This window comes from Sceloporus occidentalis, unplaced genomic scaffold (assembly GCF_023333645.1).
Source record: "Sceloporus occidentalis isolate IW3139 unplaced genomic scaffold, rSceOcc1.0.p SCAF_5, whole genome shotgun sequence".
In the NCBI taxonomy this organism is placed as follows: domain Eukaryota; kingdom Metazoa; phylum Chordata; class Lepidosauria; order Squamata; family Phrynosomatidae; genus Sceloporus; species Sceloporus occidentalis.
Window position 1 is genome coordinate 173,876,641 of NW_028316985.1, and position 16,066 is coordinate 173,892,706.

The 16,066-nt window shown below is 38.6% G+C and overlaps 1 protein-coding gene across 5 annotated transcripts in view; it reads right to left on the reverse strand.

Annotated features, from left to right (window-relative positions):
• The window catches only part of PTPN13 (protein tyrosine phosphatase non-receptor type 13), a 171,392-nt gene that overhangs the window by 83,720 nt on the left and 71,606 nt on the right, over positions 1-16,066 (reverse strand). For all 5 annotated transcript variants that reach the window (XM_089526165.1, XM_089526164.1, XM_089526162.1 and 2 more), the window contains exons 3-6: positions 13,137-13,306; positions 9,441-9,506; positions 5,489-5,674; positions 212-305 (exon numbers count right to left, since the gene is read on the reverse strand). In XM_089526165.1, coding sequence (XP_089382291.1) covers positions 212-305; positions 5,489-5,674; positions 9,441-9,506; positions 13,137-13,306 — 516 coding nt within the window. The remainder of the gene's footprint in view (positions 1-211; positions 306-5,488; positions 5,675-9,440; positions 9,507-13,136; positions 13,307-16,066) is intronic.

Below are 16,066 nucleotides of genomic sequence, written 5' to 3' on the forward strand. Positions count from 1 at the left end.
ATGTTTTTTGCCACACCATCAACCAGCCACTTATTAGCAGTATCTGGCTACAAGGCGAACAATTTCCTTTCTGAGGCAAAACCTGTCAGGCTGGTCATAACCATCAGGTGTAACTGTTGCCTCCTTCATATTACTTATCTGGAAGGCAAAAGATTAAAAAGCAGTCTAGGTTTCCACAATATGAACACTCCCTTCATTGCTTAACGTTTACCTGTGGGAAGTCCTTTCCCTCTCAGCCTCTCCCGTATGGCCTGGCTCCTGTCAGTCTGAAGGTTTCTATCTCCGATGCATAAAAGCTGATCTACCTGTTAAAAAAAAGTAGATCAAGCAGATTTGGGAAAAAAAAACATGTTGGCAAGTAGACTGGAAACTACACTAAAGGTCAGGCTAGACAAGAGAGAAACACACACGCATGCTTTCCTTTCCCTTAGCTTGGAAGTTACGTTTTGAATCATAGCTCTAGAAACTTCCCAACCACTATGGCCAGTGGCTATGCTGGCTGCAGGATTTTCAGTTTAGGGCAGGCAGGGGAAGGGGAGGAAATTTTGGAAGCTCTGTCATTTACCAGCTTCACCTTTTCATCACTGTGTGTCCGACTCTGAACTATCAAGTTTCTATTACACCCAGCTGCAATGGCGTGAAGTAGAATTAGTTTAACTGCTGTTGTTTGGTTATGCCACACACCACTATAGTTTTGATTCCTTTGGTGAATATTTGGCTTGACTTACAGACTTTGCCCTGAATGATGAAAAATAAATGTACAGTCCATCTTATCTGATAAAAGCTTAAATGAAGATAAGCAAAGCAGTTAGCTGCTGAGCATCTGGGTAGATTGGTTTAGGAACTCTCCATCACACTCTTGCCCCTAATCCCATCATCATCTTCCTCCAAGTCACTGAGGATGTTTTGAACGCTTTAAGGCAGATATGGCAATTGTTCTTTCCTGTTCGAAAGAGGCATCTAGATAGTAGAGTGAGCTACTGTCCCACAAACATCCATTTTAGTACCATAAGTAATAAAATCACATACAGAAACGATTATCCGAACCATTTCAGACACCTCAGAATCAGAAACAAAATCCAGTGTATTCTCACACAATATAAGCAATTTTGAAGTAATTTTATGCATGTCAAAAGGATACTATGGTCACAGTATGGCATGGTGTTTTATGATGATAACATGCATACTAACTGTGCTCACCATTCACCATAACTTCACATACTATGTGTTCCTAACTGATGCCACAATTAGTATGGTCAACAGGAAGGGATTAAGGCAGATATAGTCCAAAATATCTGAAGACCCAGGGGTTCCCCATTTCTGCTCTAGACCAAGGGTGCACCTACACTGCAAGGTTAAACTACATGCGCTGTGAACTCTAAAGAAATGTATACTTCCTGGACATTTCTTATTCAAGCTCTTTAGCTTGCTCTATCTTGGTGCTCCTCAGAAGCCAAAGCAATATCCTTTAAGTTCCATTTTTTCCCCACACCAGACAAATCAAAACTCTCTGATCTAATCTATCCTAATTTGTCAAACTCCACCTTTTGTTAAACAAGACATTAATACCATGACACAAATTCCACAAATCAAATGATTAATTTCACCTGTTTCACTAACATTCATTTTATAATGCTTAGGGAAAAACAAATCTGTCAAGCATTTCTTTTTTTAAAAAAATTAAATATAATGACATAAAAATTTTGATTTAAGATATGTGTGGTTTTGTTGGTTTTGGAAAGAACTATTTCATAAATTATAAAGATCGCTTCTCAGTCTTATGGTTGAGATCAAGTGTAGTACATCATAAAGATGCAACCCCCAGTTTCGACTAGATGTTATAGTTAAAAGAATGAGCTGGAAGCCATGGAGTGCCTTGATCAAGTCTCACTTAAATCATAAACTCAGTGGGCTGCCTTAGATTAGCCACTTTCTGCATGAATGTGGGGATCATTTTTTTATCTTCTAAACCAGGGCTGGAAATTCAGATTACATGTTGCCCAGATGGGCCTTTTTGAGTCCTCAGAAACACACCATCATAAATTTTATTTTAAAGTAAAACAGAGAATTACTCATCCAGGCAATGCAAATCTTGAAGACCTAATCCTCATACCTTGTTGCTTCCTCTACAACCACTTTAAACAAAATCAGAAATGTGGTCTGCATTGGTCTGGATGGGTGGACAATGAATTATATACAGCCCCTGGATATCTGCTTTAAACATGAGCATGACAAATCTTCTGAACTATCCCAGAGTTTTGCAAATAAAGCTTTTATTGTCATATGACATGTAGAGGTGTTCTTTCAGGAGGGAACACAAATAGGATACGTTAGGTTTGCACAAAGAAGCTGCAGTCGAACATCCCCTTACTGTGGCATAATTATCTGAACAAAGCAATAAACTACCTCAGCACTATCTAGCCCCATACCGAATACTGTAGGTGATAGGACAGCCATTTTTAATATTTGAAGGGATGTCATATTGAGGATGGAGCAAGCTTATTTTGTGCTGCTCCAGAGACTAGGACATGAACTACTGTATTTTCTGGCACATAAGACTACTTTTTAATCCGGGAAAATTTTCTCAAAAGTCAGGGGTCATCTTATACGCTGGGGGTCGTCTTATAGGGCTGAAACTTCTGAGCCGGACTGGAGAATCTGCGGTCGCTACATATGCTGGGGGGGAAGCTCAAAAATGGCTGCGGCTGCATACCCTCCATATGTGGTGACGATATGAAAGCAGCAAGGGCTCTCTCAGGCCTTGGCCAGAAGTCCTTCTTAGTACCTGCTATCTGATTCTTATAAGTAGTAGCAGTGGGAGATAAGGGTGGGACATTCTGACTGGCATTCTGTTAGTTACATATGCATAAGCTGTGCTACATAATAATAATAATAATTTGTTTTATTTATATACCGCTATTCCAAAGATCATAGCGGTGAACAGCAAGTAAGCTAATTAGCAAGTAAGCTAATTTGCCCCCAACAGTCTGGGTACTCATTTTAGCGACCTCGGAAGGATGCAAGCCTGAGTCGAGCTTGGGCCCTTTTGCTGGTCTTGAACTCGCAACTTTGTGGTTTCGAGTGAATGGCTGCAGTACAGGCATTTACCCACTGCGCCACCATATGTAGAGCAAATTATTTGCCATAGTGTAACAGATGTATTCTTCAGGCAGCTGTGGAAGCAGAGTTGCACAAAAAATCATAGAGCTGAAAGAGACCACCAGGGGCATCCAGTCCAACCCCATGCCATACAAGAATAAGTCTAATGGGGATAGAAGTTGCACAATATTCTGCTCATGAGCCTTGAGGGCTTCTAGTAGGTCCCCACAGTAGTGGCCAATGTGGTGGGACAGGCAGAGGTCTTTTCATTGGTGGCAGAGGTGGGGATAAGGAGAAGACATCACTCTTGATGACAGCAGTGAGATTTGTGAAAATCTTCACACTTGGTGGCAGTGATGATTTAAGAAGTACCCTACATCTCATGAGAAAAGTGGTGGAATAATGGACAGTCCTAGGTTCAGTTGGTGGCATTTCTAGGTAAGTGAGGGAAAAGCCCGTGTATGAAAGCACTAGAGAGACACAGCCAGAAAATACTGAGCTGGGTGAACAAATTGTCTAATTAGGTAGAAGGCTCAGGATCTCTAAGTTGTAACTGACTATGAAGGCCAAGCAAAGGCTTTAAGACCTTCATTATTTAGGCATCAGAAGTTGATATGTGGTCTTCTGAAGCCAAGGTGATACTGGGATGACTCACAGCTCTCTCAACACTCTACATGATAGACACCTTTGTACAGGTATTTTCCTGCTAGAAGATCTGGGGCCATGATTGCTCTGTCTTTCCCCAATTCAAACAAACAGAAGAGTAAGAAGTGCAATTATTAGATCATATCACAGTAGCTTGTCTCCAGCGTAAATTAAAAACAAGATGCTGCAGGTCAAATTTCACCCAGCTGTTCCCCCCCCCCTCCCAGCATGTTTTCCATCTTAAGGCAATGTTATTCAGTAACAAGAAGACCAGAGATCCAATGAATTATTTGAAAAGACCTGTTGGAAAGACGTTATAAGACATAGAAGAATGTGGGCCAATGGAGTTCAGCCTCATTAAGCTGTCAGTAAGATCTATATCCTAAGCTTATTAAAGTGTGTATAACCATAAGGTTGAGGCACTTGATCAGGGTCACCTAGACGTTATTCAGAGATTAAACTGAACTGAAGGCATGCAGAAAAAATAGACATAAAAATAATCACTTGGCTCTGAACTGTTTAAAAATTAATTAACAATTCTATCTTATTTTTAACATTTAATTTAATCTATTTATTTCTTAATTTGAACATTCTTTTGAACATAAATCTAAATTATCTGAATATAATTTATTTATAAATTAACCAACCAATTAACTAATGTTCTTTAACAATTTAAGGTTAATGTGTCAGCATACAACTAAAACAACATTTTCAAGCTCTATTCTCTTACATTCTTCATTCAAAGCTATACTGCCTATGAAAATATACACTATATAGTTTATCAGTATTTTCCTCTGCTAGAAAACCATCTATGCCTGAAAATCTTTCGACATTCTCAAGCAGTATATGCCATGCACTGCTGGCAAAATGCATGGATTTCTACCTGTAAACCCAGTGGATGTTCGAATAATCTGGAGCAGAGTGGCAATTAAAATGGTAGAGTTACCACCTCCCTAACTGCCCTCTACCTATCGCCACTATCACAGTCCCCCCAAAGTCTGGGTGGAGTTGTTCCAACCAGCACTTTGGCCAGAAACCAGGCTTCACTCCTCAGACTTCCTCCCTTTAAGAGGAAGGGGAAGAAAAAGCAAAGCAGTCTCAGTCAGTGCTTGCAGAAGCACCACCTGACAGGGAAAGGGAGTCGCCAGTATCTCTAACTGCCTGGAGATAGCAAAAATTCCTGTCTGACAGGACTCTGGGAATGGTGGAGTGAACTGGACTCTATGAAGTTTGGATCTCATAGAATCATAGAGTTGGAAGAGACCACAAGGATCGTCCAGTCCAAGCCCTTACCATGCAGGAAGACATAATCAAAGCAATCTTGACAGAAGCCCATTCAACCTCTACTTTAAAAAAAAACCAAAGGAAGAGATTCCAGCATACTCTGAGGCAGTGTATTCCACTGTCAAGGGAGGACCTGGGGGAGAATTAGCCCCTGGCCCTAAATATTTGTCCTTGATCTATTCTAGACCCTACCTGGGCCAGAACCAAGTCCTCCCTACTGTACTAAGGATATTGTTGTCCAGTATGATTTCAAGGCAAGCTGAAGTATTGTAAGCCTGTGTCTCACATAATTAGTTCTTCTGCATGGCAGTTAGACAAAAAGTTAAGAAATCTTCATCTGATCTTCTCAGTTTTAAAACTTATCTTTCAGGAAGGCTCAGAAAGTAGCTAAGATGTGTTCACTTCTCCTCAGTAGTCTTGTCAACTTTCAATGACTGCTCAACTTCTTATAAATACTTACCCCAGAGAAGCTCCCCAGAACCAGTTTCACCAACTGTTTCACATATGAGAAGGAAGGTGCGCAGTTACTGTTTCGTATGTGAGCACTGCAGGCATCCAGAACTGTCCGCACTGACACACGGGCATAAACAATGTCTTCACACATCCCAAGCAGTATGCTGTTTAAATGATCCCCAAGTTTGATGGGCTAATTTTAAATGGAAAGTAGAAAAGAAAATATTACCCAGTTAATGTTTGTGTGTATGTCTCTACTTCACAATAGACAAGCAGATAATTAGACTAAGGGAGCTTTAAGACCTATTTCCACATCCCAAGATAAAGTGAATGCCTGGTTAAAAGCAGAATAGCCCAGTCAATTAGGTGGATCCAGAAATTCCTTTCTTTTGATAGAAGAAGCTTTATTCCCAGAGAAGACCCTCTTCCATTCCATCAGAAGAAGAAAACTTTGGATTTTACCTTGTGCTGCAATTCTGAACACAATTACTATGGAATTGGCCTTACTCAATACACTGAGGCTAACTTCTGACTAAATGTGGATAAGATTTATTCATTTGAAACACCAAATAAAAATAGAGGTATTTAATATTTTAGTTCTTAATCTTAAAATCTAATTTATTTCTCACCTATTCCATGTTATTATATGGCATCTCCCAGAATCCCTCTCTTTTGGAAACCATTGGCATTGCAAAGCCACCCTTTACCTACAGTGTAGCAGTAGATAAATGCTATTAGAAACAGGAACTGTGCAACCCTCAACATACTGAAATGCAACAATAATTGACCACTTCACCATTGGCTATTTTGACTAGGTCTGTGGGGACTTTCAATGCAGTCGTATGTGGAGGGTTACATGACTTCCACTCTACATCTAGGGTATGTATTTATTCATAACATTTATCTACTGCTTTTCCAATTGAAAAATGCTCAAGGGTTTGGTGGAGCCTTAAAAGACCTTAGTTGACTCACAGAACTCATTTCATCAAATGCATTAAATGCCCATTAAAATAATCAGAGCCACAAGAAGAAATAAAATGAGGTGTTGATACATACCATGAATGTTCATTCTTGGACAGAAGGAGGAACAGGAGATGCTCCTCCTATCTATCCAGATAATGTATTAGCAGAATGGCAGAAGCACATTTTGTAATACATTTTGGTAAATGGAAAACAACAGAAACAGTTTGCATTTTTAAGCACTGTTAACATTAATTATACAAAAACATATGGAGAAGAATCATTGAAATATCAAGTTCATGCATACATTTCTCCCCCCCCCCTCCGGGAAAAAAATTAGTGACCCAGTGAGAGACTGACTAGTACTTCAGATTTTCGACAGGATGGAGATTCTGAGGGAAATAACCGTCCTTTATATCATAGTTGGCAAGGTGTGGCACACACCTCCTCTTGCCCCATTCATGGGTGTTTTTCTGCCCCCCCAGGGGTCATTTAAAAAAAATGGGGAAAAAAGATTCTCTCCAAATGCTTTCTAGGGGTCCTAGGGCCATTTTTGCCATTTAAAAAAAACTCCCAGCTCATTCTAGGCTCAGGAAAAGACTTCTTCTAAAACATTAAGTGGAAGCCGGGGAGGGGCAGTAATGCAGCCTTCTAGTCTCCTACAGTTGCCCACCCTTGATTTATACTGAATCTGATCATTGGTCCTTCTACCCATGTGTTATGTAGTGATTGGCAGGTGTTTCACATCATCTGCTAACCAGTGTTTTACTGAGAAATATCAGAAATCAAACTTGAGATGAGGACAATGAAGGTGTTCTATCACCAGGATATGGCCAGTTCACAAACTCAAACATTGTTCTTACTCTGCTGCCCCTAAAAAGTACTGGCTTTCAATAAGTGGCTAAATGATGTATTTGAACTGACCCCAGGTTATACGGCAGCTCTTAATTAACAGGTGATTGGATCATTCACATTTGGAAATGATCATTTAATTTGCCAAGAACAAGCATGTGGGATCTGGACCTGTTACCACAGTATACTGTTCCATAACACAAAACATTACAGGAAGATAATCAGAACTAAGAAAGCCATAATCATTGTCTATTTACTAGGTTGGTTACCAAGTTAGAAATCCTTTTTTAAAAAAATCAAAGTAAACCAATTAATAAGGAAATTTTAAAAATTGGGATTTACAACTGGATTAAGATCAGGATTATACTTATTAAATATGGTAATCTAGACAATAAAAAGGAATGGAAATATAGAAATTTGAAAAGCTATTTAGTAACAGCAGCAAGATTGGTTATAGCAAGAAATGAAAAAAAAAAATCCAACATCCATGGAAAGGCTCGAAAAAGGAATGGAAATAGCCCAATTGGAAAAATTGACTACTTTAGTGAGAAGGAAACAATTGGATATATTTAAAGAAAGTTGGAAACCATTTATAGATTATGTTAAACAATTAAGAGGCTATCAAGTTAACCGGTTAAGCAGTTAAAATATCTCTCTCTCCATGTTTTGTTCAGTATGAGTGGGTGTAAATGTATTTTCTTTCTTTTTTTCTTGAATATATAAAGGAAAGGAATGTGGATTTATATTAGTACTATGATGAATAATTAGAGTAAAACAGGAATTTAGAAGATAATAAGTGGATGAAAATATTATTACTTAAGAAACCAAATAGAGAATAAGTCGGAAGGCTTTCCCATAAACATAATTTTATGTTTATGTATTAAATATAGATAAACAGCATAGATATGGACAAACAGCACCAACCCCTCCCCCCTTTTATAAAGGAGAGTAAGAGGGGGGAGGGGTTGGTGCTGTTTGTCTATGTTTTAATGCATAAACATAAAATTATTTTATATAAAAAAGATTCAGAGATCCTGAATGAACTGGGAACAATATCTACAGTACACTGGGAGATTTTTTTAAATTTCTTTTGGAAAAACTACGTGTTTGGACTAAATTAAGTACATCATGAAATTCAAATGAACAGAAGGATAAAATATGGTTTGAGGCACAATGAAATCAACAGTAGGATTTATACATGTGAGAAAGCTATGTTTCTTCCAGAATCTTATTATCAGCTGATGAACTAATGAAGCATATCTAGTGGACAGCTGGAGCAACTCTTGCAATTACATGGCAACACCCATGCATCTGACAACTACTTAATTATTTTCCTGTATTACTTGATGATCAACTTGTATGTTATTCTGGAAAATCCACACAAACTCCAAGGTGTACACCCTCGGTTGATATGACTTCCCATTTACCACAAGCATTTGGATTTCAGCCTTTGTGTTTCACTGCTAATGTTCTCTGTGGGTGGTTACCTTCTGATGACAAGTCCTGTCGTGCAGTCCTCATCTTTTAGCACTTTATTACAATTTCCTGCTTGATTTGTTCACCAGCAGTAGTGTAAGTTTAAAAGAAATTTCTTTTTGTTGTCTTTCTTGTAATCCTGCCACTGCTCTCTAAACCATACCCATTTGGCACTAATTGATTCCATTTGTGATCAGGAGTTGCAGGAGCATAGGAAAAGTTAAGCACTATGCCTTCTGTTCCCTTACTCTTCTCCAGTGATTTCCTTAATCTCAAGATTGTTTTGCAGCACAGAATCAGCAGTAAATGAAGTTGCGTGGTGACATGAGACTATGGACTTTATCACACAGGGAAAACTGGGGGGAAATCGAGGGTTTAAACAGTGATTATCCCGTGAAAATAGCATGATCATGATTAAGATTTTCACATACATTGCAACTGAAGAGTTATTATCCTGGGAACATTATCCCATGAATGATTTGTTGCTGTTTATTGCCTGGTTATTCCCAGGATAATGGCTCTTTAATGACGATGTCATGTGAAAATCTTAATCATGATCACATGATTTTAATGTGATAATCACTGTTTAAACCCCCAGTTTCCCCCATGTGATAAAGTCCTATGTCCATAAATATTGTATTATAGATTAATGGCATGTTTTCACTACTTACTTGAATTTGAGGAACATCATAGTCAGCTCCCCAGTAAAGTGTCATTCCAAGGGAATAAATGTGGATCTGAAACAAAAGAAGAGACATGTATGAAATTAATGTAGCAAATGTTCTGGACAGCTGTGTTTGTGATGGGCACAAAAGGAAGAGAAAGCAGTGATACAAGATGGAGCACTGCTATCCCAAAAATCCCATTATGACTTAGAACTACTTTAGAAGTTGAGAATTGATAACTGGAACAGCCATGGCATAAAGTGACGTCTTATGTAGTATCTTTATGACTTGACAATTTTGAATACTCAAGGTTGAGAACATGACTTTTCTTAGATATATTTGTATATTTTATTTTGCAAGAAATTAACACATTTCTAAAGCCATCATTTATCAAGTGAGTGAAAAACAGAGTATTTCTGGTAATGCTAGAGTTAATACAGTTTTGTGTGTGTGTGTGTGTGTTTTTAAAAATGCTTGAATTTTAGCAAGTGACCAACAAGGCATTCTTTTGTCTATCTAGCAGTCTGCCAGAAATGTAACACTGAGTACATCATTTCTTCAGTTTGGGAATGAAGTCATAACCCAAAGGCTCATGCAACCCTGTCATTGTGTGTTCAGGAGGTGATTATAAATGGGAATTTGTTTTGGTTTCCAGCACTTTTATGGGACATGCTCAGATTTCAGGAACAAGAGCTGAAAATAAAACAGATCCTCACTCAGAAGCTCTCTTGATGAACTATGTCTGAAGCAAAAACAAACAAACAAACAAAATGCTTAGAAGTGATTAGCAAGCACACACTGAAGTTTCCTGGAACATATTAAGAGAGGCAGTTCCTTTAAATTAAAATAATAATATTTGTTTATCTTAATTTGGAAGAATTTACAATTTACAAAAGGTTCATTTATTTTGCACTTTACTGTTAGTCCCTTTATCCCAACTGAGGAAAAAAATTAAGAGGCAAATTAATTAAAAGATAAGAGATAGATTATGTAGATGATTGTTCTCAGAAAATGACTTAATTCAGTCTTAATAATCAAATCATACTTTGGACAGCAGCCCTAGACATATACAATATCTCCGATTCCCTTGCTAACTTTCTAATTTGCTAAAACAGGGATGTATTGGCAAATCCCTTTGTCTAAAGTACAGTATTCACACCAGCACATTTACTCCAGCTCTGAACCTTTATTTCCCCCCTGGGAAACAATTTAGCAAAGGTTCTAATCCTTTTAAACCTTGGTTTCTGCCCCCAAGATACAGTTTGGAGTATAAATGTAGATAGCAAAACAGCTGTCCCTCAGTCTTGGTCTAGTTTACAAGCAGACAGACACTGTCAGTTTGACTAGACTAGGCTCCTCAGTATGTTGGTAAGCCCCCTTGCTGCAGCAGCTATTGAGTCTTAGCAAGGCCTCAAACTATTCCACTGCTCCCACCTTTCCTTCCTACAGTAGCTCTTGTGTGTGTGTGTGTCTTGATTATTCCCCTAATAAAAATACAAAAACTTATTTGAATTTGCCTCCGGGGTTCTGTGTGAATTGGTGCTGGTATACATTTGGGTTGTTATCCTGGGCTGCCTGTTGCCCCAGCCATACTACAACTCTCATTTGAGCTAATATTAAATTCCCATAAGACATATTAATTTGTGGGCATCCTCCCCCCAGACCCCAACAATTTGAGTAACAGCTTAGCATAGATCAAAAAGATCCACTATTTTTGCTATGGAGTTTCCTAGAAACTCCATGGCAACACCTGGAAGATTGGAAGATTCAGCATGCCTTTTTTACCTGCCTCCACCATCACCTCTAGTGAGAAGAATCCCCTTGCGGCCTCTGATGTGGAAAGGGGGTGCCTAGCCATGTGAGTGTAGCCAGGTGCCCCTTTCCATATCAGATGCCATGACAATAATTTTCTCATTAGAGGTGACAGTGGAGGAAGGTAAGGGCATGTGGCGGTAGCAAGTCCATGTCACAGCGATGGGCAGACATGTAAACACCTGCCCATCTCTACACTGGTTTGGTTACTGACTGGGGTCAGGATAGCACAGGCTTGTCCAGTACTATCCTGGCTCATCAGGTCAGCCCTCTGGTCACTACGCAGGAAATAAACCAGTAACTTTTAAAGTCTCATCAACTTTGAGCCTGCTTTTATTTTTGAAAAATTAGCATGCATCTCAAGCAAATTAAAAGTAAAGTAGAAAGCTTTTGGGTATTCAACAACTTGAAGGCACACATCAACAGCAGCAGCAGCAACAGCAACCTTCAAAGGGTGGGGAGGGAGATAGCCAGTTAATCAGATGAACGTCAGGACTTTTACTAGGTGTTCACTTGTTATGAAAATTGTTCTGTTGCCTCCATCTTTAAAGAACCCAATTAGCAGTTGTTGTTTCTTCATACCATTCTCTCCACAGAGGGGCTTCTACTACCATGTTTAGGCTTGTTTTTCCCCCCCTCTTGTATTAAACCTGAATGGATTTTCAGGGGAGGGAGGTTGCTTTTATGAGCAATATGAGTGTTGCATTACTATTAGTAACACTGGTTAGTGTTTTAGGAACTAGCTGCAGTGCTGTGCAGTTTTATTAATGTTTAATTTCTGTCTTCTAATGAATTTAAAATGATTTTAACTCATAATGCAAGTATTCTGTTTTATAGTCATCGGGTCAGCACTAGTCTACTGTACTTTGCTAGCATAATCAAGAAATAATTTCACAGTTGGATCACTAGCTAAAACACTGGGTGAAGTTTCTCCATCCAATGCTTCTTCATAATGGGACTTAGCTTCTCTCTATGTCTCCCTCCCCTCTGAAGTTTTCAAACAAAGAGTGAAGCGCTGTCAGGTGGCATTTGGAAACATTGACTGAAAATGTAATCAGCTTCATTTCTCTGCCCGATTTCCAGCATGATGGTGCTCTCAGATGGTGGTCAAAGGTTCTGGCTCAGGCCTAATAATGGGTCTTAGCCATCACTTGCAAATGCCAACTGAGAGTGACATGTTTCATGATTAGGAGTTCAACCTCCTGATTAGGAAGAAAAGCAGATTCCTCTCCTCCACTACCTTAGCCTATAAGAGACAGGGCTTTGGGGAAGAGGATATAAGAGCTTCAATGGGTTAGATTAGGGTAGTGGGTTGGAGATCCCTGCCCAAGGTAAGTCTTGGTTGACACTAAATGCTGTATCCAAGGGATTATTTCTACAGTGCAGATGTAGCCCGAGTTTCATTCCTATTGAGATGAATTCCATGCCTTCCAGCCAGAGTGTAATGTGAATCAGCCACAAGTTATGGGAAAGAGGCTAAATGTGAAGACTGGATTGCTGTATATCTGAATCTCTAGAGAAGAAATCACTAAAAATTCTCAGCTCTGGAATATTTCATGTTTTTATTATTACCTGTTTCTTTTTCCTATAGTTAGGCTAGAAATTAAGGGAAATGTTTCCTCTCTTCAATTAGCCTGTTCTTCCTCCTGCTATGGGATTTCCCCAAAGATGTAAATATCAGCAAATACACTATTAAATTAAATCAGTTTACCATCCAATGACTAATTACAACACAGTGTGTATTTTAAATGCAAGATATGTAATTGGAGGAAAACATATGCTATGACAAATTTACATCTTTCATTACTTGAAGGAAAGCTTCAAAAATGTGATCTAGTTTGACCTCTAGATGTAGCCTAAGGAAACACAACAGAAATAAGACTCCTGTACCTTTTCAACATCTGAAAGAGATGATAATGATTGATTCTGGAGAACCTCTGGTGCTGTGAAAGCTCGCAAGTCTTGGTTAGAAACATTTTCATCTGTAAATGATACACTGCCTGATGGAAGCAGCAGAAGAGACCAAGGAGAAATGATGAACCCCAGGGCTGTTGGATCAGCTATATTTTGAATCGAAAAAAGAAGTAACAATTAATATTTGAGATCAAAACATGTTTGCAAAGTATATTCGAGAATGAAAGTTGAAAGTATAAGCACTTGCATCAGAGGAAGCTATTTCCCCCCCTTATATGATAAAATGAATCAATTATCTCTTAAATATTAAATAACTAGATAAAGTAAAAGAATAAAAAATCAGCAACTGGAAAAAAATAAATAAAACATCTTCCTCTAAATCAAAGGAAAATAATGATTTGGCATCAGTCTAAATCTCCCTGGGATGTGATCTGTGGCAGTAATTCAATTGATAAGCATACTGAATTTATATGTCTGGTTCAGACATAACATGCAACCTTAACAAACTATGGCTTAATTGGGAATGCCCCCTGCCATGTTCCCAGTTGCAAAGGAGATTTCATAATTTCCTACACCAGTTTCCTTTGACATCTGAACCAAGCAGTTGGTTTATAAGCAGTAATTTAAGCCTTCAAGCCAAGTGAACTTTCAAACAGACAATGATGATGGTAATGGTGGTGATACTATGTGCATTCAGGTCAGTTCAGGCTTATGGCAACCTTATTGTAGGATTTTCTAGGCAAGATGTATTCAGGGGACATCTATTTTTGCCCTCCTCTGAAGATCACTCACTGGGTTTCCATGGCTGAGCAGAGATTTAAAAACTGCCTAGATGGCTCCCAGTATTATTAATGAAAAGATATTAAGAGCAGCTTTCTCCATCTTTGGCTTTATTAGCTCTTCTGCAAAATGAAATAAAAGATGAAAAAAGTGGTAGAACACATGGGAAGGTTACAAATGAAAAACAATATGATAGGCAGGGCAACTGTACAATAAAAGCCTTGAATAGATTACAAACTAGGAGAAGATTCTGCTTTGGAGTCCTAGGTTATAATGACTCCTTCAATGGATTTTCTGGGGGAAGTCTGTTCCAATTTCCTGGATATCTAGGCATGAACTCTGATAACGGTTTTCATTTATACACAGTTGTCAGTGACTCTGCAATCATGTCAAAATGCACAGGCTATGACTGCTAATACAGAATGTAGTAGCTTTGTATTTGGAAAAGGAATGATAACTCAAGGCATTTAATCTTCATTTTCTTATTTCTATCATAGTTATTCTGAATCATCATTCAGAAAACTCCATACAGAAAACTCCATAGTAAGTTTGTAATCTGCCAAATGATTAGGTTGCCCTAAGATTACAAACCTTAGCCTATTCACACACACCTCTTACAGAGAACAACCTTCAGTCTTATCCTGAGGCTTTTAATTCCTTTACTTTGGTTCTTAATTTCACCAATCTCTAGTGGGAGGGGAGTCACACTATCCCATTTAAACAGTATCCGCTCAAAAAAAAAGTTCATAAAAAGTACAGAGTTTTCCCAAATTTATTTGATTCCATGGCTCTGAGTTTCCATCTTGAATATTTCAAAAAAGATGCCAAAGACCGTACAGTTCTCGTGCTATCAAAACCTGCATAAATCCAATGGAGATGGAACAACAGTCAGTACAGTACAGTATATAGTCCTATAAATCTATCCGCAAAGCATGTAATTGATTCAAATGTTACATCAAATACATTAAAATATACACAAGTATCTTCATTATCAATAAGTAACATGCTTGGCATTTGCTTATCCCTGTCTCCACACAGACAATACTCCATAGGACTCTGTTTTGTACCATGGGTTCCAATGCCATCTGTAATGAATGAACAGATAATTTTTTGATGCAGTTACATAAAAATCAAAGCCACAGCTGAATTCTGCAAATTGGAACACTCTTCCTTTCTTGGGATTTCTTTTGGGCTTCAATAGTTAAGCTGCCAACTGAAAATGAATTACCACAGAGCTTGTCAGGTGCTTATTATCAGGGCTCAAATTCCTACAGAAAAACTCTTGAGGCTATTCGGTGTAGTAGTAGGAATATGTATTTATGGCGGGAAGGGAGGCAAAACTTCATATTCTCTAAAGGAAGTTCCATTCATGGTCTGTAAATAATATTGCCATAAAGAAAAGCAAACACTGAGGCAATTCAGCCTACACTTGACCTTTTGAGATGAAACCTACCATAAGAAACCACAGATCTTGCAACAATACAGCTTTTGTAAAGAACAAGACATAACCACCAGAAAGACCACTCCTGGGGTTACCCTCATTCATGGGCAAAGGACCTTCCATCTCCACCAGGCAAATCCATCAGGTCTATTGCTAAAGTATACAAATATGACTCTTCAGATTTTATTATTCTCTATATCCACTTTACAAACAATGAAAATCACTGTAAAATAAAAAGACAGTGCACTTAAACAGAGGTTAAACAAAACAGAATGGAGCAATTGATGGCATCCTTAAAAATTATAACCAGAAGTGGTTGATGGCACACAGTAAAGGCAATACTTGAGTAACCTCCTTCCACAGTCAAATGTTTTCCGTTAGCTCTGCCTCCCTCCCACCTGAATCTGCCTGCTGCATGCTCACATATTCTAATCCTTTAAACCAGAAGCCCCCAAATGTTATAAGCTCTGAGGACAAGGAGAAGTAAGAATCGATCCTGGCCCATCACACAATTATGACATAATCTGGGTCCCAATGGAACTGGAACACTTTTGTATATGAAACACTCAGCCCCCAAAATCCACCCTGAGAAGTTTTTAGTGGACCAAAAGCCAGAAATAAACCTCAGGAATGACATGGACAGATGGAAAGGGGGCTCTTGCAAAAGCATTGCCCAACAGGATGC